This window comes from Cimex lectularius, unplaced genomic scaffold (genome assembly GCF_000648675.2).
Source record: "Cimex lectularius strain Harlan isolate CLEC.00 unplaced genomic scaffold, Clec_2.1 scaffold17, whole genome shotgun sequence".
NCBI classification, from domain to species: domain Eukaryota; kingdom Metazoa; phylum Arthropoda; class Insecta; order Hemiptera; family Cimicidae; genus Cimex; species Cimex lectularius.
In genome coordinates this window covers 2,221,609-2,249,479 of record NW_019392640.1, presented here as the reverse complement: position 1 = coordinate 2,249,479, position 27,871 = coordinate 2,221,609, and the positions used below count along the sequence as shown (strand labels likewise).

General features: G+C 36.7%; 1 protein-coding gene, 1 long non-coding RNA gene and 1 other non-coding gene across 3 annotated transcripts in view; all 3 read left to right on the top strand.

The window, feature by feature from the left end:
* The first annotated feature begins 7,329 nt into the window (after positions 1-7,329).
* On the top strand, positions 7,330-9,470 carry LOC106672239. The gene is made up of 2 exons (XR_001341214.1): positions 7,330-7,466; positions 9,382-9,470. It is a non-coding gene; the product is annotated as an uncharacterized LOC106672239 (long non-coding RNA).
* Positions 9,471-11,509: 2,039 nt separating this feature from the next.
* Trnad-guc lies at positions 11,510-11,582 on the top strand. Its single transcript has one exon. It is a non-coding gene; the product is annotated as a tRNA-Asp (tRNA).
* A 13,724-nt stretch (positions 11,583-25,306) lies between these two features.
* LOC106672238 (zinc finger protein ZIC 4-like) overlaps positions 25,307-27,871 on the top strand; it is a 66,215-nt gene continuing 63,650 nt past the window's right edge. Inside the window, exon 1 of the mRNA XM_014403513.2 lies at positions 25,307-25,972. Within this exon, the coding sequence (XP_014258999.1) occupies positions 25,402-25,972 (571 nt within the window). The 5' untranslated portion in view covers positions 25,307-25,401. The remainder of the gene's footprint in view (positions 25,973-27,871) is intronic.

Sequence of the window (27,871 nt, the reverse complement as noted above, 5' to 3'; positions counted from 1 at the left end):
CATTATTGGAAAATGAGAAATAATTAAAAATTGAGTTGAACCAGTTTTACATTTGCAGCTAAAAGCAAGCTCACAGTAGCTAAGGACTGACTTTATATATAGACATTGGTGGCTAGCAATGCTTAGCACCAGTGTGGTGTGTTGTTCAAAACTCCAATTAACGCCGCCTTAAAATGCACTCTCCAAGGTTTGGTTATAATTATGAAGGTAACTCGTCAATAATCAGTGTGGAAGTTTTCGAACCCTTATCCAAAAAAAAGTACCAAATTCGTCGAGAAATTTGATTCTTAGTCCAGGTTCTATTTTTATTCCATGGTTAACGCAATACCTACATCACTGTAGCACCACAGTCACGTGTGTCGGGGTATCCTCCCATTCTTTGCAGAATCTACGACTTTGCTTATCTCCCAGCCTTCTGAGATGGTAATTTAGATAGATATCAATGGTCATAAGATACAGCCTTACTTAACGCCAATATCCGACTTAAAAATGACAATTGTGACACTTGCAATGAAACATATTTTGAGTTATAATATGCAGTTAAAAGCATACTCACAGTTAGCTAAAGACTGACTTTATGTCATCCTTTTTCCTAACTACACAAAATCTTGGGTGAAAACAAAAACTTTCTTCAATCAAATGATAATAGGAATGAAGAATGTAAATCTGAAGTGATAGTGTTTTTAAACTGTTTTCTCTATCGTAGAACGAAAGTTCTTTTCACCTTGATTTCTAATTATTTTGTCAAAGTGGTAACAACAAACAGATAGGTCGAGTTAATAAACTGCGAAGCGTCTCTTCCGAGATCCCCCAAATAATTTTTTATTGTCTTACCAATGAACGGCCGTCTTTATGAGGTCGGGTCACGCACCCGACTCCCGACTGATATATGCGTGCACTCCTGGCCCGCCCTGGAATTAGTGGCCACGGAGATCTGATCAAACTCATTATAATATGGTAATGGCTCCTTCCTCCCACTCGGCCTCTCCTTTCTCGTTCGATGGTAGCCTAGTAGGAATGTACTGGGTGCCCGTTCACCTCACCGAACCGTCAGCTATTTTACGTTTCTAAGTTCCCTTGGCGATAACTATGCTTAGACGACTGTAGAACTACATTGGATGGTGTGGAAGTAGTTTGCCTTCATTCCACCATAAAAGTATGAAATGCTTCAATCCTTAATACCAAATTAATAGATTATATATGAAACAATGAAAATAAAAAGGCACGAAGGCCAAAGTTAAATCGCCTAATGATGACCAAACATAGTAATTCAAGTAGGACCCTTAGACACTGACGTCTTAATCAGTAGCCGACCCTGAGGGATTTTCTAAGAGGCTTAGTTGTTAGACAAGTGCGTCAGTGTGTGTGCTTATGGAGATTTAGATCATGTCATTTCCACTCGAAACTTTCAACGGCCCACATTATTATCACCCTCAGTAAAAAGATCCCCTTCACCAGTTACATTCGGTAATATCTCCCCCCAACTGCGGATTAGGTGTTTTGCACTAGTACGTTTCCGTAAGATTTCTTCAACAGGAGTAGACATTTCTTCGCGAAATGGTCCTAATCGCAGAGAAATTGTCTAAAAATCAGCTCAGTTTAATTATTTTGACTGTGATGATTGTGACTATTAAAATATTCATTTTCATTAATTACATCAGTTTCATTAAAGGTTATAGGATAAAAGGTAGTATTCTTTATGACCTAAGCTTGGCATTATATTTAGAATTACATGTCGGATTCAGTTAAATAGGAAATTGAAAGAAATTAAAATAATTATGTTTATAAAAAACAAAAATAATCAAAACTATACAAATACAGCGCTACTTCTCACTCTCTCTTTCTCTTTCTCTTTCTCTTTCTCTCTCTCTCTCTCTCTCTCTCTCTTTCTCTTTCTCTCTCTCTCTCTCTCTTTCTCTCTCTGTCTTCTTTTTCTCTTTAGATGTTAGAGTGGTCCTCGAGAGCAAATCTTGAGAGATTATGTAAATAAAGCGATATCAATCTCTCTCTTTCTTTCTCTCTAATCTTTATTTATTTATTTATATATATATATATATATATATATATATATAGCGAGAGCNTATATATATAGCGAGATAGATAGAAAGATAGATAGATAAATAAATAGATAGAGATAGATAGAGAGAAAGAAAGTGAGTAGTGAGAGAGAATGTGAGTGATGGAGAGAGAGTGAGTAAGAGATATTGATTGAGGAAAATATATTAGAGAGAAAAATAAAAGAGAGAGAGAGAGAGAGAGAGAGAGAGAGAGAGAGAAAGAGTGGGTGTGCGTGTGTGTGAAGGACAAAAAGAAAGAGAGAAAGAGAGTGAGAGGGATTGAGAAAGAGTGAGTGAAGATAGTGGATGTGGGAGAGTGTGTGTATGACTGAAAGTGAGAGCGAAAGAAATAGAAAAGAGAATGTGAGTGAGAGATAATGAGCGAGAAAGAGTGAGTAAGAGATCGTGAATGAAGGAAATATGTTAGAGAAAAAAATAAAAGAGAGAGAGAGTTAGTGAGGGAAAGAGAGAGATAGAGATAGATAGATAGAGAGATAGATAGATAGAGAGAGAGAGTGAGAGTGAGAGTGAAGGGTGTTAGTGAGTGAGAGTGCATGAGTGAGTGAGTGTGTGACTGAGTGAATGTAAGGGGTCCTACGAAAGTCATGACGAGCTTAAACTAGACGAATGTCTCCGACCTTACTTCCACAAACGATGAACGAACCCCACACGTGACATGGCTAAAACGCAACGAAGTTCTGACATTATAAAAGGCTGTTGAACGACCTCTTGATCAAAGTTTGATTTACATCTCAAAACTCAAGAGTGGTTTATAAAACCATAGTGTAGGCGATATGGACTTCTGGCCTGAATATGCGATTCATCCGTCGCATTCAAAACGTTCAATCCTTAATCCCAAGAAAAATCCTCGTTGCTGCATTTTATGCGCCCAACAAAACAATCCGTCTACTTGACAATTCGCTTAGTACTTCCTGTCTACTTTGAACTACTTATATCTTAAGGAACTTTTAATATTAAAGAAAAATGTGTTACACCTGACATACGATTCGCCGTCAATTTAAAGAATAATTATGAAGTCTTGAAATTTATAAGTTTAAAAGGAGGCGGGGGGTTGATTTTCAGGCAGAGAGGGTTGATATACGCCTTGCCCCCCCGTCAACACCGACCCATCAACAACCCTTAAATGTGTGTATACATTTACAAGCCGGGTAACATTTGTATTCTCTGTTTTTGAATAATTAGTCGGCCATCTTGACTATTTATCGTTCCCCTTTCACTCAAATGGAGTTTCTTTATTACACTCGAGTCGATTTAGTTACGACGATGAAGTGTGAAAAGGTTAAAAGTTAATTGGAAAAGGAGCTCTCGAGAAAAATGGTGCATGTATGATAAAAGCAGTGGTGAATTCGGAAAAAACATAATTTTCAATTCAATAATCAATTCAAGTCAATAATCGATGGAATATTTAATGGTACTTTAAGCAAGTTTCACTTAGGAAAAACTAAAGTTATCGTGATGATGAATGTACATATTAGCCACTAAAGAATGTGCTTAATAATTTGAAAGTATTAACTAAAGTTAAACTGAATGAGCTAAAAACATGGAATTATGCATGTCCTTCCCTGTATCCGGTGGACGTCTTTGCAAGCTAACATCTTTAAACTCTTCTTTTCACTTTTCTCTGTGTGAGTGATGATTCACCTTGTTTCAAAACTTCTTTTTTGAAAATTGGGTGCTTTTCCAAGGTTCAGTATAAACTGGCTTATATGGTAAAATACCTCCAGATGACCTTAATTGTTGTTCATTCGCTGCGACATCTTTAGAAGGCGCGTAGTTTGAAAGGTTTTAAGTTTCCATTTGTTATACACTGACCCAGAACTGAACATGACGAGAAGCCTTACAACTTCAGATAGACCAAAATGTTCCTGCACTCCTGGATAGAGTTCTTTCCCACATGTCTCTCTTTTCGACTTCATTCCCATTAAACCGAGGACATATTCTTAACCCTTAATTTATTTATTTGTTAACACAGACAGACAAGAAGCTCATTGACAAAGATACAACAACAATAACAAATCTAAAGTTATAAAAATACCAAGACAAATGCTGTTCATATAAAAATATAGATAAAAATAACACAAACATATATAACATATTTAAAAAAAAGCATACATCTGTATAAGAAAAGAAATTAAACACAATTATTTACAATTTTATAGTCAGAGAAAAATTTCTTGCAAGTTTGTTTGTGTTAAACATATCAATGATAGCATGCTCATTACCAACAGGTAAAATTCTAGAAATGTCGTAGTGAAGTAAGTAATTATATTTTTGAGTTTGGATTGAGAAAGGGAGGGGATTTTGAGTTTTGTGAGAGCTGACATTGAAAGTGATTTGGCTTAACAATTGGAGACTATTAAATGTGCTATTGATATGGCTACAGAGGTGAAGTGAATGAGTTTGCTCCTTTCTAAGGTATAAAGGTAAGAGGTTTAAGGTTAGATGTAGATGTAATATTCGGGGTGTAGTATACTGCGCCATTTAAGAGCTATTGTATCCCCTGTTCTCTGCCTAAAGCACATAGGTTCTATTTCATCAAGAAACTTAATTAATAGGCCTGGTTTCAGTGGTTGAAGCTCTTCTATGGTCACATTATACATTCTAAAACACTTCCTTCTGCGGGCAAGTGTAGCTCCGCAGTTTGATAGTAGATGTGTTGGTGTCTCCTCTGCCTCTATGCAGAATCTGCATTGCCGTCTTGGATTATTCCAATCTTCTTTAAATGACCATTTAGTTTGCAGTCTTCTGTTAGGATTTGCAGTTTTTTCCTGCTTCCTTTGATACATTCTGTCACTTATTTCCTTCCGAAATTTGTTAGGAGGTTCTTGGATTAATTGTGTCCAATGAGTGGATTCCATTGTTCCTTCATTTTCTTTTTGTCTTTCTGTCTGAGGTACTCATTGATAGTGTGGCTTCCTATGCCACAGATGGGCTCAAGTCCTATCAGCGGTATAGCAGCTTTCTCGTTGCCTGCTACTCCTTGGGACCCAGCAGAGGCTATTTTTCTTTACATAACATACTTTATATGTTTAATTTGGTATTACAGTTCAGCACCATCCTTGAACTAATGATATTTGAGTTTAGTGCTTTGATGGCTGCTTGGCTATCTGACATGATAGCTATGTTCTTGTTTTTGTACCCTTTATTCAGGTCGAGTTGAGTACATCTCTCGATTGCGTGAATCTCAGCTTGGAAGATGCTGTGTGATTTGTTTCAAGGACCGAATACTCATGCCCTTGCACTATCTTGTGTTCTTGTGTTGTGGAGCAGATCCAAAGGATGGTGCCATTCTTAAAGGAGGTGTTTCCCTCTCGTTCCCATTCTTTTTTGGTACCTAGATTATTTGGAAGTTTTGATTAAATTCAAACATCCTGTTCATGTCTCTCGGAGCCATGAGTACCGAATGGTCTTTCATTATTTTGTAGCTGTCTCTCTATTTTAATTTTATTCCTGTTGGAAGTTTCTCTTTATCAATACTAATGATGGTTTTCTGCTCTGTCCTTGTTACCATGTGGTGAAAGGGGATTAATCCCAGAATTTAGGTTAAGTATAAGGTTTAGGGTTAAGCATAAGTGCACATAAGACGTATTTATTGAAGGGATTTTTAATTTAAAAGCAGCATCTTTAAAAACTAGTTTGGACTTGGTTTGGTAAAAAGATACTTTTGATAGGGTGACCAGATAGGGCTAGCATACTCTTTTTTAACTTCTTTTTTTTTTGTAAATACGTTTCTAAAGTGTTGAGTATTGCGATTCACAAATACTAAAAATTTATAAGGCTCATTAGTAATATTGGTTACTTGCTGGTAAAATTCAAGGGCATGTTACAACAAAGTCTTTAAATTTGGTCACAGTTTGTGTTCAAATTTGTTACCAAAATGGAATGAATTAACTTTTTTATTATTTCTAAAAAATAACATCGCAAAGCATTTATCAAAATTAAGTTTAAGTCCATTTTTTGAGCACCAGTCAATAAAATTTGAAAAAGGATTGAACTATTTTTGAGCCATTATCATTATTAATTACATGGTACAGCTTGACCTCGTCAGCAAAGAGCAAGTCGTTTAGAAGAGAAAACCAGCAACATCATTAATAAAGATGAAAAGTAATAAAGGGCCTAAATAGGAACCCTGAAACACTCCAGATTTTGCGCCGATAAATTTAGACCAAGAATTATTAATTTTTAACGATGAACTAGATTATCGACCTGCTGGAAGCATGAAGTCTTTTCGGAGAATCTACGGAAGAGGTCAAACACAGAGAAAAACTTCCTTTCGGTTTTCGCCGAGCTTTCGACAGTTTTATACTGTCATCTTCAGGGCCTGTTTTATTATCATATAAAAAAAAACAATTAAAACATGAAAAAAAAAACAAATTACACAAAAATTGAATATCTTACTTTAAACCTTAATGGGGAATTAAACGACATGGTGTTTTGGGCACAGAAGTACATTATGTTTTTTGGGGCTCAGTATCTAAACATTATTTAAATTGCATAAATTAATAATTAAAAACTACAACTAAAATTACAATAAGAATTAAAAACGTGGTCGAGAAAGGTTACCTCATATAAGTCTAAAAAACCAGTAAAATCTTCCTTTCTTTGTTTTTCAGGTACATGCGATCACAGTGCGTTTCTTATANATATTTATATTTACATTCTCTTCCAAAAATTTAATGTTACTTAGACCCAACACCCTACTGATTAGGTTCTTGGCACAATTTATCTTTAGTGAAAAAGATGAAAAAATGTGAAAAATATTAATTTTTACTTGAAACTGTCTACCATGAAAATAACTCTGAAACCACAACAATATGGACCCATGGAAGCCTATAACATTTAATTTCGATAAAAGTAAATTGAAAGCACAATCTAATGCCTTACTGATATACTGTTTTATTAATTTTATTAATTTATACATTCTAAGTTTATTTAGTAAGTTACTCTAAATTTATTTTCTGTCTAACAATAATATTGAAAAAATGCAATGAGTAAACCAAATTTATATCTGCTAATTTAACAAGAAAGAAAGTAATATTGGGCAAATTATCATATTTTTCAAAGGCGGCAAACAATACATTTTCCTAATATTTCATATGAAAAATAATTGTAATAGACAATATTTAAAATTTAAAGACGACAAGCAAAAAGGGTTTTTAGGATATAAAGTCTTCGGCGTTGTTTATTTAAATTATATTATTCTTTATCTTTATTGACAGTTCAAATTATAAAAGGTATAGTTTTTAGAAAAAAAATCTTAAAGCCATTTATTGAGAGAATTTAGGTTTTTTTAATGTAACAGAACAAAAATAAAAATTAAATGGGAACATATGTTTGTGAAACAGCAGGTACTTGCTATCGATGGACGAAGCTAATGACGATTTTCAGGTAAACCTTTGTTGTTGTTTTTTCAGAACTTTATTTTTTTAGTACAGATAGAAACTCAAGGTTTCGCGTGTTCGGGTTTAATTTTCAAAGGGCAAATCATAAGCATTAATGCCAAAAAAAAAATCTTATAATAATTATGAACCAGCTATGAACAAATAAGCTTTTTGAGGAGGTTTTATTTGTTACTTGAGCTTTTATGTTTCCTACAAATCTGCAGCACATTAGCTTAAACCATTTATTGGTCATATTTTCTTATTTTAAGTTAGTTAAAAGGACCAGTTTTCTCATGAGGTGGATTGCATCACAGCGTTTATATTAGCTATGCACAGTTCGACAGTATGTTTGTTTTGTATTATCTTTTACATGTGATTCTCTTCTTGCACCTAGTACATACAAACACATTGACAACATCCAGAAATAAATCAGGTTCATTAGTTAAGCCATTGGTACACCATTACTGCGATTCTTGTTCTTCGTACATTTTCGATTTTATTAGCTTTATTATGTCAGTTGATATAATTACATCAATTTTGACCTTCTAGCCATTAAAATGCAGAAGACAAATCATAAAATTAAAATTCCTTTGTAGGAGAACCTCTAAGAACACTCTGCATATAGGTCAAAACTGTCACAATAGACGATCCACGATTTGTTTTCGTAAACAATAAAAATAGCATCAAAGATATGAAATGGTTGGAACATTATTGAAGATACTGAAAACCTTGCATACCACGCGAATTTTTAAGATGTTATGTAGGGGATGAACGTTATAATACCCCAGAGAGGGAAGGTCAAGCAAGAGGCATATGAAGTTACAGTACGAGCTGCAGTTGATACTTAACCTTGGAAAAGAATTCAAATATCAAAATCTAAGCTGAAACATGTATGAATCACCAATCACCCAGAGCAAAGTAAAAGCAGTTACAAGTGCTTAACTTGATGGATATAATTAGAAAGTGTGAATATGCCATGTTTCTTTGTGTCGTTTCATCAAACCCAAGTGTACAGGATCATTTTGGTCTGTTCGAAGCTGTCTCGTCATATTCAGTCTTGTTTCAGTGTTTGGACCGAAGTCAGTTTGGCCTGACGAACTCTCAGTTTTGTAGTTTTTATCGAGATTCCCATTTTTATTATATTCCACGAGAGGGATTTGAAGTTCTAAGCTTTTTTTTTTCTACCGGATATTTTCCTGATTTTATTTCTTCTGACCACCACGTATTGCGAGCAATGGTCTAGGGTCTAGGGTATTTCTGGAGTAAAATGATTCAAACTTTCATTAGAAGCACTATTATGGAACTGTGCAGATTACTTCTAGATTAAACATGGCAGAAAGAAAATGAGAAGGACGACAAATTGGCGACGGAAAGCTCCGTCGGCACACCTATCGGCCCTGAGGCCTTTTGCGGTATAACAACTTGCCCCAAACGGAGATCCAACAGTCAAATCTTAATTGATTCAACAGAACAGAAGCATGCGAAAAAAATCATTAAAGGATTAACAACAAACGGCACAATTACAAAACCAAGGACCTGCTCGGATAATAGTCTATCCTAGAAAGAACTAACAGGAATAATAGTCTGACTGCAGACACCAGAGGCGATATAATAAGGCCTGATGATACACACCAGACCCCTTAAGAAAGCTTTTGGATCTAGTAAGCTGCCTTAAGTTCCTTAACGAAGTGCTCTAGACAGAGAAGGAGATTGCACAATATGCCATCATTGGTCTTGGAGCGCAAGGTCGAAAAGAGATTTTCCCCCTTGTACCTTTATGCTTAACCTCTTAACTAAACCATCCAGTCCGAGGTGCTAAATTTTCTAGGTAGAAAATAATTTGTCCTCGCATAAAATTAAATCTAACTTTAACTCTTAAAGAGTCATAATTGTTGACTCGCCCTAATCAAAATGAGTTTTAGAAGAAGTTGGAGCGTGGCGACTGCAATGGGAAGGACAACCGGGCATCCGTGTTCAACTCAAAGCTGTACCACTTCGAGTGCACCTTCTGCAAAAAAGTGACCGGCGGACCAAGCGAAACAGTCGTCTACTATTGCTGCAGAACATGCGACGAACGGACCAAGCGCTACGTAACCTCTTGAAAAAACCGAACGTAAAGATTTTAATAATATACTGTTCTTATTTAAAGAGAAGTTTTTATATTATGATATTGGGAACTGTTTGTCTTTTTTGACTCATATGAGCTAGCAAGTCAATTTAAGAATTATTATTCAAGATTTTAGAATCTTCGAAAAAAAAATAAAGGAAAATATGGCTTTTGGACACCTAAAGACCTTCCCTTTTTCACGACAATTGCACACTTTTCCAAACTTTCGCCCTAGTAGAGACAATATAGTTGAGCACATCTTGAACTGATCGACACATCATATTACTAGTTCCGACCATTTTTGCTCGTTTACTTTTCTCACCTACTTCAACGAGAAGCTCGGTTAGATTGATTCTGCAAATGAAGGTTGAAATGTGTAAAGATCATGCTTTAGTTAGAACGTGTCAGTAGACCCGAAAAAGTGATATGTCGATCAGTTCGACATGTGCTTCCATTATTCCATTCTCGGATCAACCAAACTTGTGAAGAACCTTTGCACTACCAGGGCATATATGATGTTTTCCACAATTAGAAAATGAATCCTTGTAGTCCCAACTGCATCTATAGCTATCGGCGGATATGTTCATTACTTCAAATTTGGAATAGAGGGTCATATTGTAGACTATTCAAACACACTAGGTTTACCAATTTCTAAAGAAGCTGTAGGTAGTAATATAGAGTTAAGGCCATAATAAAAAATGGACATAATAAGAGAATATTTCAAGTTTAATAAAGGCTTCAATCAAGTTGACACATTATCTCCATCTCTCTTCAATTGCATCATAGTTTTCAGAACACTAAAGTGCGAAAAAGGCATCAATTGGGGCATGTTATAATCCTTAAGGCTTAGTTTTTCCCTAAGCCACGGCGCTTAAATCCTTATCTTCTGAGCCATACTCCAATTTTGGTCATACGCAGGATATGTAAGGAGTACTCCAGACTTTGTATCCATAATTGAAAGCATTCGGTTGCTTCAAGAGTCCGATACATGAGGATGTGGAAAAAAGTGAATTTATACAATGTAAAAAAAATATTTTTTTATATTCAATCAAAGTATTTCTACTCACTCAAAGTGTTTGTTTTCTGCGTAATTGTGCCATTCTTGCGTGTCGTGTTGAGAATGCCAGTGAGATATTTCTGTTTTGAGGAAGTGAGTAGAATAATTTGATTGAATATAAAAATTATTTTTTTGCATTATATAAATTCACTTTTTTCCACATCCTTCATGTTTTTGTTAAATTTAAACAATGTTTATAAATCCCAGGCCCTGAAGATGATCTCAATAAAGATCGAAACGTTGGCACGATAAAGAAAATGTTTTTCTAAAACCTACATCACACCAGACCGCATCTCACGATTTCTGAATAATCATCGACTAACGGTCACCAATCACCACACATTTCTAATGTTAAGTTTTTAAATTCTGAAATTTTAAGTATGTTTTAGAACTCTTGATTGTTCAGTTTTAGGTCATTTGACTGGTTTCGATAGTTTGAAATGCAATAAAAATAAAAATATTAAATAAATCCTATGAAAGATGTTCAATCACTTCAAATCTCGAACAAGGAGGAATTTATTCAACCAGTATACTTTTTTTTTTCTTTTTTTTGGCGTTATGAGCTATGCATATTAGCCATGGTGACAATTCTTATATGTGTGTTCAAATTGGGGGGGGGTTATCGTGAAAAATGAACCACTCGGCTACCGCGAAATTAGTGGATTTAATGATTAAAATGAAGTACACTTCACTAAAGCTCTCCGTGGCCATTTCATTTGTCGTCGAGAATCCAATCCGATTACACGACATTTGAAAAATGGCAAAAAGGAGGGAAAATTCATAAGGTGGGGTTGAGATAGGAAGTTGATGTCCNAAAAATGGCAAAAAGGAGGGAAAATTCAAAAGGTGGGGTTGAGATGGGAAGTTAGTGTCCGAGTGGATCGAAGTCACGATAGCTCAAGTGGTAGAGCAGCTGCTTGTCTAGCCGAAGATCGTGGGTTCGAATCCCGCTCGTGACACTGACTTTTGTATCTCAACTAAAAACCTAAATTAATTGAAATTTATGATTTTGTATTCAATTAAATTGAAGCCATTTTATTTATCTAATTATTGCTGCATTGGTCGTCTTCTTCTAAACCAAAGCGCTTAAGATACGCTTTATGTTTGCCGTGGTTTGAGTGTCCGTGTTGTCTTAAAATTTATTTGGATGCCAGTTATTATCCTATCTTTGATAGACGGAAAGCAACTTTTTGTCCATTCCCCCTTATTGCTGTTTTCCCATTCTTGATTCCATTTTTCGATTGTCCTTTTTCTAATTTGTTTCTGTAGTGCGGAAATAGGCTTTCTTTCCATTTCAGGTGTCAATGTATCATTCGTAGACACTTCTTTAACTTTTAGATCAGCTATTTCACTACCAGAATTTCCTGCCTGTTCTTTTACCCAGGATATACATTATTTTCCATCTTTTATGTTTTATTAATCGTACATGTTCTTCCTGATCCGTACTGGCAATGGGAAATGGTTTTTATAATTTTTTATTGTCGGATAGTCAAGAAAACCCCTCAGGTAGTCAAAGAAAACCAGGAATTGGTCGCCAATAGTAAAGAGAAGAGGAAGGAGGGCAAGAACAAGACAAGGGATTGGTAACTTCACTAATTCGATTTGGTTCAGAAAGGTCCTGAAAATAACTAGCCTTAACTTTATCTATCATAGGGCAAGTTTATTACATAAAAATGTATATTTCTGTGAAGAAAAAGGCAATAAAAGATTGATTTATTTATTGGTAGAAGAAGAAACATTCTATAATTGATGAAAAGAGGAAGTATGAGCTGAAAATATAGTTTCAGAGTTTCTGTATTGGATGAAATTATTTAGAACAAACATAAAAAATAAAAGGTCGAAAGGAATGTTGATGTCACGTGTGTAGAGTATAACGAGGCAATCGAAACAAAACATCAAGCCCGTTGACAACCCGATAAACGCCGCAGAGGGAGTTTTTGTCCCCTCTGGAAAAATATGACCGTGGATCTGCAATGGAAATAAGCTGTCCACAGGGGGGCTTCCGAGCATCACTTAGTTTTTATCCCGATATTCAAATATATAATTACCTCAGATGTGTTTTATCGTCGGCCAGTGATGTATGCCCCCTCCATAAGTCACGACCTAAACGGCTCTCTCGGAAAATAAACTACCAACTCCAGGGCGAGACACATTCCAGTGTTTTTTCCAGGGCTCACCCTTTCTCCAGGCCGCCGACGCCATTGGTCTCGGGAGCCCTGGACGAAATAACCACTCCTAAACTGCCTACCGTCCAAAAATAGACAATTCGACATTATTGGTTTCCTACGCTTTCGTCTCAAACCCAACATTTTCATAAGCATGTTACTTTTTTATTTTATGAAATAAAGAAAACGTTAAAACATACAAAATTTAAACCGTACTTAACAATAACCCTTACAACAAAAATAAATTTTAATTATTTGGTTAAACCTTTATTTTAGGTTATAATTACTACGCTTTAAAGAACATGACCTGATAAAGACCTACTGACTTCCAACAAAATGTACAGTCTCTTATCGCTTGCGCACATTTGGGCTTCACGCCATCTTCACTGGAATATTCTATACCACACTGGGACCGCACTATACGTAATTGAATATGGCAACAGAGGGAACCCTCTAATCACGGAGAATAGACGGACCCAGAGCTTTGGAAGAATGGTTATCCACTCACAGACCAACAAAGACCAACCATTAAATGTTATTTGAGTATAGATTTATAATTTTTAATTCCAAATGTAGTTTTTTGTTTCGAAAACGTCACTTTTGCGACATACAACTTGCCAGGAATAAATCCTCGATTCAATGTGAATGCATCCCAAGATGGAGGGATGAAAAGGGTTCATAAAAGACCCATTAGCAGAAGCAACTATTAAATTTAGGGCTATATTGATAGTAAAAACCTGGGGCAGATATTACCACTGAAAACAGGAAGAGTGGAAAATATCCTCTGTTGGTCCGAAGTCCTATGCAGGCTTTCAACTCCTGGGACACGGTATCCCTCAACAAAGATTTGGGATATGGTAAAAAGCCTAATGAAGAGCTTTAAACGATGATGAAGATTCCTCAATAGACCAATATTGGTCGTGGTGCGCTAGGTCATAAAGAACCTACAACCTCGGTCCTAAATTAGGGATTGTACGTACAGTATTGATAGTGGCATTCAAGCAAACCATAAATTCATATGTACTGGTGACATCACCCGAAAGACCTAATGAAAATTCACGAGCTTTTATTTCCTATCAAGGTCGTAAAGAAACTGACTTCTATTAACCAACAGCCATTAAAAAATGGCCTATATTAATGATTTTATATGCAACATCGGTTGTGTCACTCGGACTAACGATAAATTAATTTTTAGTTTCTATCCGACGAGTGTCGGCTTTTGGTCAACTTCAGTGTTTACATCGATTGGTATTCTCTATTCCGCTATCTCCAGGGGCAATGCCTTCCATTTCTGGTAAAAGCCTTAGGCTTAATGATGGGCACTAAACAACGGTGGAGATTGCACAATATACCAGTATTGGTCCCGGACCGCGGATCGCAAAGTGGTTAAGAAGCCCACTCCTCACAACCTACAACCTAGGGAACTTTGGGCATGAATTAAGGATTTTACACACAGCGTAGAATGTAGTTTTGTATTTTGGCCTATCAGACGATTTTTAGCTTGTGGATTAAAGCAGAATCATCGTAACTACGTGCTCATCACACCAAAGGTCTTGTGAAAAACTTACAAATCTTCAGTTTTTTGTATCAAAGTTCAGTGTCTAAACATGGACAGTTACCACCAGGAAAATCCTCCTGTTTGCAGTTTGCTCATTTACGATCATGCAAACTTTCAACGCTGCTTCTGACTCTCAGACGCGTCTATTTCACTGTCTATAAAAAGGGTGAGGCAATAGTTTCCAACAAGGCTTTCAAAAACAAAGCAGACGTTGGTTAAATGAGGATACATTTCTGATAGACGAAAAAAGGGAGGATAGGCCCACTAGGATGATCGGAATCGACCCATAAATTTCTAGAAAAAATCTTTCAATATCCTTGCACCTAGAAATTGTACAATAGATGTGGTAAATAGATGGTGCTGATTCCTTTTATTCTTATTTTTTTCTCTTTTCTTAATACTAATACATTTATAGTCGGTCATTTTGCCTGATGTTATGATCTGTTCGTTTTCGTCTTACCGCCATCTTCGATTTGTTAGAGGTTTACGAGGGCTTCTTATACCCTTGATCGCCAACCTTATTGGAGGGACAACCTATTACATCCATGCTCGGCAAGGGAAAATTTGTAATTGTTAAGACCATCCTTTCTTCCCTTTTTAAATTATAGCACCAAGAAATACCGCGACAGCAGAAAAAATGCATCCTCTTACCCAGTCTGCAGATAGATTGCTACTAGATAATTTTTTCAAAATACGGGCAACTTTATGACCTTAGAGGCTAAAAGCTATTATCCGCCTATTAAAGAATCATCCATGAAAGAATGAGTCTTAGCAATAATGGAGCTAGGCAGGGTCTGGGCGAGGGAGAAGTTCACATTCCGGTTCATTAATTTTTGAACTGGTCTGACGTGAAATGAGCGGCCTTGCTTGTCATGTTTTCATGCTGAAGGGGAACGTTTTGCGGTTTGCCCGAGCTGGTTATTACGAGGATAACAAACAAGCACCTCAAACTATTGGCCAAATTTCACGAATTAAAAACTAAATGCGAGGTAATTTGGGCTTTTGATGTGATCTTTTTTGGTCTTCCTATTTTCACTGGTTTGGTCTGACAAAACACGTTTTGGTTTCTTTAATAATGGGCCAGAGGGTGGATGGTCATCTCATCTCAACCTGATGATATTCCTGGTTGCAAAATTATGTTATTGTTAAAATTACAATATTTAACTTTTTGCTTACTGACTTGCGCGACGTCTATTCTAAACTTTAAAGTATTAAACCACCACTGAAGATGTCTTAATGTCAAGATGAAGAAGCGCAGTTTTCTGCAGCTTTTTCAGCAGGCAGGGAGACCGGGAAACAAGCAAATTAGTGATAATGTTTAGTTATTTTGAATCTATGTAATGTGAAAACAAATCAGCTTCGATTACAAGGGATTGTTCGGGATATAAGCATTCTACACAGCTCAAAAAGTCTAAGCATAGGCAGACCAAAACGATCGGAGACGTCTAACGTTAGTGATCAACTGCACATAAAGCAAGTCATCGACCCCCGACATCCTCAGCTCTAGAAAACAAGTAGTATTGAATTGCCCGGGCATATATGTGGGTGTTCGAAAGCATTCGACTGACACACCGGTCTCTTTTTCAAGTTAAAATTATCCTGCTTCACATGTATTATATCGTCCATAAAGTCCGAAACCTTTTGGTGTGAATGAGAATCGGGATCTGACTTTTAACGCATCATGCGAATCAAAACTGGCGTAATGCAAGGAAGTATCCTAGGAAAAATCCTCGACACAATTTACACTGCTGAAATTTCCACAAATTCTAACACACAAATCACTACCTGCCACACTCTCCTTCTCTACCCTTGCAACGTAAGTAATTCAAGACCTAGACTCATTATTGACTGGTGCACCGGTGTCATCACGTTGCTTTACGCTCAAACTCCAGACCTGCCCATCAGTGCACCAAGCATTAAGTTAATTTCTTCATCTACTCAAATCCTAACCTAAGCTTTATTTAGAAAGCAGGCTTACTAGAATACTAGACCCACATACTAGATTAAAAAGACAATAACATAATAAACAACAACTCAGATGCCTACATGAGCCAGTATCTAGACTAAGCTGTCAAGTTCAACAGACCGAATTGATGTTTAACCGGCACATGGTCACTTACCGGGTCTGTCTCCAATCGCGTTCGTTTTCTTTTTTTTATTCAAACGTTTCGGCATTGCGCCGTCCTCAGTGAGGAACTGTTCCTGCCGAAATGCGTTTGAATAACTCAGACCCAGTAGGTGACCCTGTGCCGGTTAAACATGAATTTGCCGACTCTCAGACCAAAACCCATCATCAAGACCGAATTGAGCCAACGGGTTCAACATGAGTTCAAAAATCGTCCGATATCCAACGAATTCAATCCTTTCAAACCAAAGTCCTCCGCATCTTCAACGCTCCTTCTTAGTCACCAACCTACCGTTTCATAGAGACCTAGATGTCCGATTCGTAACCAGATCCAAACACAAAAACTTCAAATGATTCATCCATACCAATCCACAAAGCCAAGCTTTTTTCTTAATGTCCCACCCTTATTGTCCTCCTAGTTGCGGTCGTCTAAAACGCCCTCTTTTCCTTACCTTATTTCTAGTCCCAACTAAATAATAGATAATTTCTGCACTGTCTGGCTCATCTCCTCAGCGCAACATGGTCTTACAGATTATATATGATAAAATAAATAGCTAGATCTTAAGTACAGTTCAAAGTTCACATGACATAACCTTTAATATTTGACGTTTTGGTAACTTCAAACTTGAATGTTAGCAGAATGTTATTATTCCTTCCTCTCACCCCGAATGATATCCTGGTATCCTCTGACATATTTGTATTAGAAGTAAAACGTCTGAAAAATCATTGAACCCTTGTAAGCCCGTGATTTTTCCCTTAATGCAGTTACTTTGGATATTACATAATAACACAATAGTTATTGTTGTGTAAATGCTAAGTCGGTTAACCGTCTCATATGAAAACTGCGAGGGATTTTATTCCCCGGGATCTTTGCAAATCCCAGATAAGGGTTCTAAGTGTTTAATAACAGTAAATCTCTGGCCGGCCGGTATTTTCCCTCCCCTTTCGATGATGGATCTCGAAGGAAATCACAGTTATTACTGTCAAGGGCTGCAATTAGGAGGGTGGTGGACAAAGGCTCCTGCTTTCCCTTGCCCTCTCCAAAGGGCAGTGTTAATAATGGATATCATTGTTTACCGTAAAGCCCCTTTGCACCTGAATCGACGCTGGGGGTGGGTTTCTTCACGTACCAAAGAGTCAACTCGTCAAATTCTTTGGAATCTTTGTTCCATTCTGCTGCACCGTATGTCCTTCCTTCGTTTCGTTAATTCCCCCTTAGGCCGTTATTTTGTTAAATAGAGTGGCACGGTATTATTAAGCCCTGGGGGGTCGCTCTTTTAGACGCTTTTTGAATTATTACTCTTCGCCAAAGGTAAAAAAAAATCAATTTGGAGTTTTAAGCTTTGAAGAGGGCGTCTGTTACAAATTACAAATTAACTATTAGAATGTTTTTCTTTTGTTCAGAAAAGTGCTCATAACTTAATTTTCATACTGAATAGTAAATTAACTATTACTCTCGTTCAATCCGTTCATGAATTTAAAAAAATAAAAAATAAAAACTAACGGTCCTCTAGGCATATTTCTAATTATTCACATTGTTCATGTTTGATTTTTTTGGGGGTTATTTCATCTCTCGATTTGATATCAATTTTTTGGAATTTGTAAGCTGGCCAAAATCATAAAGGCAGGGAAACCTGGAAAACCATGAGTTTCGTTATATACAACAAAATCGCGACTTTCAGTGATATCAGGATTCTTCAAGAAACTAAATATTCGAAAGATCTTAGAAAACGAGAGATTCAGTTTTACAACAAAACTCTCAACAATATATCAAGTCCACAGAATTACTGATATAATCGAAAAAAATTAGAAGAGAAACTTTTCTGTTCGTGTATTAAGGTTTTGATGAAGTCTGGGAAGGTGACTTAATATACAAACTTTTAAAAAAGTACCCACATTTCTCTTGTTATTTCTCAGAGAGTCTATTCCGGGTAAAGAAAGAAGAAAAAAGCTGGTGTTCTCCAGGGATACGTCCTAGGACCAAACCTGTTTCTGATTCAGATACCAGTGACTAGTCACCAAACTATAGTAACATTCGCGGATGAGCTCTGCTCGTGGAAAAAATAAATTCTTTCATTGGTTATCAAAGACAATAGTTTCAATTATCAAATTATGAAAAATGCTTTGATTTTCCTCTGGTGCGTCAAAAATGCACCACCCTGTGTAAATACTGAATTGAGGGTCGTTAGAATCTCAATATTACACCATCCTCCCTTTCACATCATGCATTTACTCTTATAAATACATTCACTCTCAGTTGAATAAACAGTCGACTTAAACTTTTCCTCTTATCAGACACGTTACTGCCCTTATATTGAAAGATAATTTTTCTTTTCTTTGTTGTATTTTTAGTACAGAAAGTTCACGCTTTCATAAGTAGAAAACTTAAAATTGTTAATAAAAACTTAAAATATGACTAATATCGATTATCTGTCTAGTCTCGTTGGTTTGTTCTATTTGGGAATAAATATAACGAGTCATTGCCTCACCCAATTTATTTCCCTTAAAAGCCGAACATCGGAGTTTTTTTTCTAATATGATTTCAAAGAGGTAATGAATTCTAAGTTCATTCCGAACACTTCAACAATTTAATCCAGGTATGCTCGTTTAATACCTTCGACGAGTGCCAAAACCGATAAAACTTCACGAGTGCCCGGTTGGAAGAAAAGACATGGCACAAAACCGATAAACATTGAAAATTCGACGTTGTTCGTTCGATAATTTATTGTAACCGTTGTAAAGGCAACTATCCTACAACGTGAAATCAAATTAATAAATAAACGTCCCTGGACATCCACGATTTCCATAAGCAGAGGGGTCGTAAACACAAATTGTTTATAGTAACAATGTCCGTTTTTCTCCGTGAGGCTCGAGAAAACATTTAAATTTCAAATCTCGCATGGTTTTGATTCAAATTTTGTCTAATAGAGAGCAAAATAAATTGAATTCTTATTCAAACTACACTTTGTAGTTATATTATTGATCATTAAGTGTACGAATAATGACGGATCAATACTGATTTATTGGGTTGTCCAGGAAATAATGCAAGTTTTTATATTTTCTTTTGTACTAATGGCAACGCTTTTTAATCCTCTTTCAACCAAAAATGTTTCTTTATCTCATTAGCATGTAGTTACTTGGGAATAATTCAGTCTTTACTAAATTGTCAACGCGTGATTTTCGCGTAATTTCGTTTTACAAGTTTTAACGTGAACTTTAAATCGTTTAGGTTTCGTGGTCCGATTGACTAAATAAATTCTTTTCAATTAATTAATCTTTAAGTAAGGTATTAGTTGAGATAAAAAATTCAGTGTCACGAGCGGGATTCGAACCCACGACCTTCGGCTAAATACGCCGCTGCTCGACACTTAAGCTATCTTGACTTCGATCCACTGGGTCACCAACTTGAAAAATGGCAAAAAGGAGGGAAAATTCAAAAGGTGGGGTTGAGATGGGAAGTTTGTCCGAGTGGATTGAGTCACGATAGCTCAAGTGGTAGAGCAGCGGCGTATGTAGCCGAAGGTCATGTGTTCGAATCCCGCTCTTGACACTGACTTTTTTACCTCAACTAATACCTTACTTAAAGATTAATTAATTTAAGTTTAAACTTTAAACTTTTAAAATTAATGAAACATTAATGAACGAACTCTGGGTCTATGGCAGTGGGCGTGAGAGCACCGTTCAGAGATGGTTTAAAAAATTTCGAGAGGGAGACTTTAGCCTAGAGGACAAAGAAAGTCCTGGAAGGATTTCTTTACAAGATGATGATGTTCTGCAAGCTTTAGTCGAAAACACCAGACCAACTGTTCTAGAACTTCCAAAGAATCTTTCACTTAGCAAATCGTCGACGACCACCTTAAGACAATTGGAAGAAAAAGCTCGAAAGTTGGGTTCCTCTATTAAACGACCACCAAAAAAAAAATCATCGTTATGAAGTTTTCAAAAAAATTTTTGCCGAAACCAAACTTTTCCGGATAGAATTGTTACTTGTCATAAAAAGTTGATTCTTTTCGATAACAGCAGACTTTCTGGACAGCTCGACATAGGAGAAGTGGCACCACATTATCCAAAGACTCCAGCTCATCAAAAAAACGTGATGTTGGGCTTTATTTGGGCTGATTTAGTTCAGTGAATCCTGACGAAATACTCAATGCCGAATTGTTCTCAAATTGAAACAATTCACCAGAAATTGGCATTATTGAAGCCATCTTGGGTCAATCGGAAAAGCCGATTCTGTTGCATGACACGCTCGGCCCGACAACACGAAAATTTGGATCTTGGTTATAATCCCTATTCTCCTCCATGCCTCTCGCTTACCGACTACCATTTTTTATAACACCTGGACAACGTTTTACAACATAATAATTGTAATGACCAAGACGTGTTAGTAAATGCGTTTACAGACTTTTTGCAATAATAAAGACTCACGTTTCCATTCAGAGGGTCTCGAGAAGTTGCTATCGCGTTCTTAGAAGTATATTGAGAGTGATGGAGGTTGATGAATTTTTAACATTTTAATTTATGATTGTGACATTATGAGCGTTATAGAAAAATTCACTAATTTCGTGGTCCGCTCGACCAATTAATATATTACAATTAATTAAGGTTTTTAGTTGAGATAAAATAGTCAGTGGCACGAGCGGGATTCGAACCCACGATCTTCGGCTAGATACGCCGCTGCTCTACCACTTGAGCTATCGTGACCTCGATCCACTCGGACACTAACTTCTCATCTCAACCCCAATTGGTCAAGCGGACCACGAAATTAGTGAATTTAATGAATTAAAATGAAGTATACTTCACTAAAGCTCTCCGTGGCCATTTCATTTGTCGCCGAGAATCCAATCCGATTACACGACATTTGAAAAATGGCAAAAAGGAGGGAAACTCAAAAGGTGGGGTTGAGATGGCCACCCATTGGCAACACTATTTAAATCGTTCGTTAAATGTATGCTTTTTAATCGTGTGTATGGATTCCATGTTAGTCTTCTATCAAATGTAAATCGTACCTAGTTAATTTTGTCGGATTGAGGAATAAGTATATGTTAGGAGAAGTCTTACAGAGGAATATAAAGATGATATTGTGATTTTGAGTGGTTAAACTTTATTTTACGAAAAATTGCTCCATTTTTCAATTGTGGGTTTTGTAACATAAGTAAACCTTGTGTAGAAGAGGGATGACTTATTAATAAGGCGGTGTCATCTGCGTATTTGGCGATAAGGGGCATTCTCAGTTGTGGTCATGCCGAAGTAAAAATTCTGTACAACAGCGGAGCGAGTATTGACCCTTGTGGCATACCTGCAAGCACTTCCTTTATCTCAGAAGTCTCCCATCCCTGGTTTACTGCGAAAAATCTCTCCTTAAAGCATGATTGTGTATCATCAGTTTGTAGGCCTGGGGTAAAAATAATTTTAGTTTGAACAATAATCCCTCATGCCATACTTTGTCGAAGGCCTGAACAACATCTAGAAACACTCCAGTCGCTTACAGTGTCTGCTCTAGACATGAAATAATGAAATCTGTAACTCTGTGGAGTTGTTTGAAGTAGCAATAGAGATAAATCTTTTGTAAATTAATTTTTATAATAATTTAGAAGGAACGGGTACCAACTAACAGGACGATAAGATGATGAGGAGTGTTTCGTTTTGTTTTTTTGTAAACTGTTGTATTTCTTGTGATACTTGTTTTGGAGTTATCGCTTTAGATAGGTAATCTAGAGTTATAGGTGTCATAAGTGAATCTGATGTTTGTGTTAATGTTCAATATCGATTAAGTTATCAAGTTTTAAAAAAAAAGATCGAAGTCACGATAGCTCAAGTGTAGAGCAGCGGCGTATTTAGCCGAAGGTCGTGGGTTCGAATCCCGCTCGTGACACTGACTTTTTTTATCTCAACCAAGATCTTACATAGAGAGAATAATTTATTGAAATAAGTAACTTGGCCAATTGACCACTGAAACGTAAAAGGTTTAAAAATGTGTAAAATCATTTATTTAATTGTTGTTATTTCATAATCATAAACGTGCTTATTTTCCGGACAACCCAATAGTAAATGGAAACGTTTGAATATACACCGCGCATAAAAAATAAAAAAAACCGACCAGCTGGTTTTTGCACGAAAAATAGCAAACATTTGGAAATGCATATTTTCTCAGCCTTTTAGGTCACAAATCTGCGCTAGGTCTCATTTTTCAGAAAATTTCACGCTGAACAAGATTACTTTTCAATTCATTACTATTCAAATATATACATTGATGACACGTCAATGACACGGCAGACTACAAATCACTGAGAAATAGAAACTCGATCTTAAACAATGAAAAATCATGGCACACGACAACGACCACAACATAAATAAACAAAACTCACATACAAAAGCATCGAGATTGGGCGGAGCATTTTAATCGTCAGAAGAACGATCGAAATCAAACTTTCACCACCGCGCAAAAATCCTGATAAGATCTTACAAATTAAACTTGAGTCTCGAAATTGTAGCTAAATAGGCCACATACGCAGACAAAAAATTATATAATGATGGATTTATTTAATAAATTATATACAAAACATGACAAACATGGTTGTAAAATTAAACATTACAGAAAGACAAAGAACAGCGCCAACAACCAATGAAAAACACAAACACGAACTACAAACAGTAAAAAATATAGCACACAGTAAAACATCAGTGAATTAGTAAACAAGACATACAAAAATGAACAACACCTCAGAACCGCGAGACTGGGCGGATCCGGCCTATCGGAAACTTATTTTAATACACTGTCCATTAAAAATCCGACCAATTTTGGAAATGCGTATTTTCTCAACCTTTCAAGTCACAGATCTACTTTAGGTCTCATTTTGTTAGAAAATTTTACGCTGAACGAGATTACTTTTTTAAATCTTTTCCTACTTTCAGTCATTCATCAGTAAATTCAAAAATTCGGGAACGTTTTTGTAAGTTTTACGAATCTTCAAATTGACCTGTGGAACCAAGAAATCGTCCTGGAGCGGCGCCCTTTAGCAATCGACAGGAAGTTTTAGTAAACTTTCAATTGGTCATCTTCTACTTTGCCCTATTTCTCAACTATTTTCGAGTTATTCGTGATTTTTGGGCAAAAATGTGATTTTTTACAAGCTCATGGAAAAACCGATCACTTTCATGATTTTTAAGAACGTGTAAGTTTTGAACCCTCATGTTTTCACAAATTGTACGTGTTCACTGTGTCTTAAAATGCTGAGAAAATGTGCATTTTCAAAGTTGGCAATTTTTTCGTAAAAAAACCAGGTGGTCGGTTTTTCTTTTTTTGATGGGCAGTGAAGATATATGTACATAAAAATCAAATGACGGAACAATAGACAAGTCACAAAGACAAAATATACTACAGACGAATAAACTGAATACACCACATTAACAGAGATATAAACGTAAAATTAAATTAATTTATGCAATAACTAAATACGACCGACACCGTTGTAAAAGTAAATATGGCGGACAGACTAAAAATAGTGCCATTATCCAATGATAAATAACAATAAAAACGCGGAAGCAACAAACAACAGACTTAAAACAAACCACCAGAAAAGGCAATACAACTGACCAAAGAGATGTACATAATTTATTTCCCGAATTAGGCAATGAAAACAATACTTAAAACAGTAAACACAATTGAAAAATTCCTGAGACAAAATATGGACAGGGCGCGTAGAGAATCGGCAGAAAAATGAAAGACAGACACAAAGAAAAGAAATCTTCGTAGAAAAAAAATGCAAAACAATTTCATGAACATACAAAACAATAAACTTAAACGCTACGAAGTTTACAGAATCATAATAATCGATTGCGACAAATAACAAAAAATGGATCGATTTGTTCAAGAAAAACATAAAAAATAAAACAAACGTAAAAACACATTTTTACCTTTTAGTTATCGTAACAAAAGAAGCCTAAATAGCGGGGCCAGGCGGACTAGAACGATCGGAAATGACCTGGACATAAAGTCCCAATGAGACAACGATAACCCGGAAATTTTTCATTTGACTAACAAAAATAACGCCTAAACAGCAGTGCTAGGCCGCCCAGGACCATCAGAGAAAGCCACACCCCAGAAAATAACATAATAACACTCTCTCTCCCTTATATACATTTTCAAAGTTGGCCATTTTTTGTGTGCAAAAACCAGGTTGTCGGTTTTTTTGGTGGGCAGTTTATTTGCAAAAGATTGAAATAAAAGTAAAAAAGAAAGCCAGAGCTATATATTTATTTCTACGTTATTCATTAATCAAATTCAGTTTTATGAAATGTTAGTATTTATATAATATAAATGGGTGAGCTTGAGGGTAAAATCTAGCATTAACCTGCCCTAAGAGTTGAAAATTACGAAGAGTATCTTCAGGCGTGCTGAGAACTTGATTTCCATAAACAAACCACAACATATTTCTCGTTGGCCTTATGAGTAACAAAACTCTACTAGAAAAACTAGGTTATGACCATTGAAACAGATTGTAATGGTTTGAGCACATTTCTTGAATTAGGCCAAAGGAGTGGATGGAATGTCTGAAAAATGGCCAGTTGGAGAACAATAGAAAAGAAATCTGTTTTGTAAACCGTTTGTCGAGGTGTTATACATACAGGCTGACGGAAGGGTTAAATTCTCGGATAATTAGTGTGAAACGGGAGGAGTGAGTGGCGAGGGTGCGTTCGGAGGGAGGGTCTCTGGAGAGGAGGCGAAAGGGATTGGCCGCTCGTGAGGATTGGACCCAATGGAAAAGCGAAGGGGCGTGTTTGCCGCAACCCCCTTCCTCCGGCGAAGTCCTTCAGCTCGCAGTACCGCCGAGAAGCCCTCTCGAAGCGGATCGTGTCCAATTTCGTAGGTCGTACGCGAAGCGCGAGTGATATGCCCAGCAGGTGACAAGTGTGATGTGCGAAGAGTCATGTTGAACGCATTCGTGGATGGGGGCCACCACCATCATCAGCACGGCCTCCTCGGGCTCAAGGGCCAGATGGTGCCGCAAGAACACCACTACCAACAGCCGCCGGGCTACCACCACCAAGGATATCTACTCAAAAGGGAGGCGGAATACCAGCACCCGGAGATGTACGACCCGTACGGCCACGGGATCGTCTACCCGCGCGAGGGATACCACCAGGAGCTGCAGTACCCGCCGGCCCAACACGGCGCATTCTTCAGGTATATGCGCCAGCCGGCGAATCTCACGTGCCTCTGGATGGAAGCCGGGAAGAACTGCGGGAAAGCCTTCTCGTCCATGCACGAGATCGTAACACACCTGACGGTGGAGCACGTCGGCGGGCCCGAGTGCACCTCGCACACCTGCTTCTGGCAGAGCTGTCCCAGGAACGGGAGGCCGTTCAAAGCCAAGTACAAACTCGTCAACCACATCAGGGTGCACACCGGGGAGAAGCCGTTCCCATGCCCGTTCCCCGGCTGCGGAAAAGTTTTCGCGAGATCCGAGAACCTCAAAATTCACAAACGGACACACACAGGTAAGAACATACATTCAATATGATTTCGATCGATTCCGCGATCAAAAATCTAATAAATCTTAATAAACAATTCAGTTTAAAAAGAACATTTTTTCTTGAGCGGCTTCTCCGGGAGCAAAATAGTTGAACCGCCGTTTTCAACTGCCAGACAGTCCACCAGCTCTTTAACCCCTTTCTTCTTTCAAACAGAACAACACATTGCTCCAAATTGATTATAATTTGGCCTGCCGACTCTTCATATCTTAATTATATTCAAAACCGTGTTCTAAAATAATGTAATCACTCGGAATACACAGTTTAAAATTCAGCGAATCTTTAACAATCTGGAAATGAGAAAAGTGATAATCAGACTATTGCAGATCGGAAAAACATTGACTTTTCTCCCCAACTTGTATCGTTTTAAGCAAAAAATAAAAATACCATTTTGTTAAGTGCCGCTGGATGTTGATTGCAACCGCTGGTGACCAAGTCTTCAATAAAGCCTGTACTTTTTCCATTATTCCCAACAATTAGGCAGATAGATAGATAGGTAAATAGGATACTTTATCTGATTTCTCCTATTATATATTATGTAAAAAATATGAAGAAGTTACAAAATTATAGTGCTAAAGGCTAACAATCGGATCCGTTAACTGACAGCAAAGTGAACATAAAAAATAAATAAAAATACTTCTAAGTTCTATAAACCTTTTTGATTGGAAGAGTATTTCCAAAATTCACGCACTTGACAAGCAAGGATTTTAGTTTTTTTTATTATTCAGGATCTGCATAAAATGAAAAACAAGAAAAATCTGTGCCACTTAGGCTTAAAAGACAGAACTCCGATAAAATTGAGCATTAAATTTCCCCGGTGCACATTTTAAAAATATTTGCTCGAATCGTATTTAGGATCATCGCGAAAAAGATTTGGCTGCTCATTCATGGGATTAAAGACGCATAAATGAATGGTTTAAACCTTTATAAAGGAGGAAACTTGTGGACGAGGAGGCATCTTTTAAGTAATTTTCATGTTGAAAATATCTAATTCGTAGGTTTGAAGATAATCCTAGCCAATCATTAGTATTTTCATACAAACGTGAAAGCACAATCTCCATGCATCAGCTTTATCCATTAAAAAAACGCGTTTATCATCACTGAGGTTGTGATTTTGGATAGAGGTATGCCAAGTCGATGAAAACAAATGAAATTATTTACAGTAAAACGAAACAGGAGGATATAAACCGACCTTTAACTGGATAGGTTTCGGTGTAGAGTCAGGAAAAGAAAAGACCTCTGAAGTTTATTCAACTACCTTATATCTGTGAAACCCCCAAACTGCACAGGATGGAACGACAAACGCACTCTAATACCTTGAACAATGCTCAAACTGTTCCTGGTTGAACATACGTAAACTCTATTTACTGCTTACATACCAAAGTTGGCAATTTTTTATTACAAATGATCATTAAACGACAGTCCCAAACGTCAAACTGATCCCCATTTTGTAGTTTCTTACCCTTGAAATTTCTATTCTCTCACCTACCACCTTCCTTTAGATTTAGCTTGAAATTTAAATGTAGATGTAGCTTGATTAACGGTCAAGTTCCATGGGTCATAAAAAAATTACCAAATAAATTGATACTTCTTTATAGGTAGATCTACGCTGTCTGCAATGGTCACTGTTACATCTGCGTCCTAAATAATCTTAATTAATATGCCCTTATGATGATGCCACATGCCAAACAAACTCGTGTTAATATATAATAATTTTTGTCCATTATTACTACAAATATAATAGTACTCATATTACACACGTGGATCTTTTCACGCTAATAAATACATTATCAAAATAGATTCAACGCAAAAGCTATAAACAGAAGAATCTCTTTCTTCCAAAAAAGTTTCAATGTTGAAGAACGA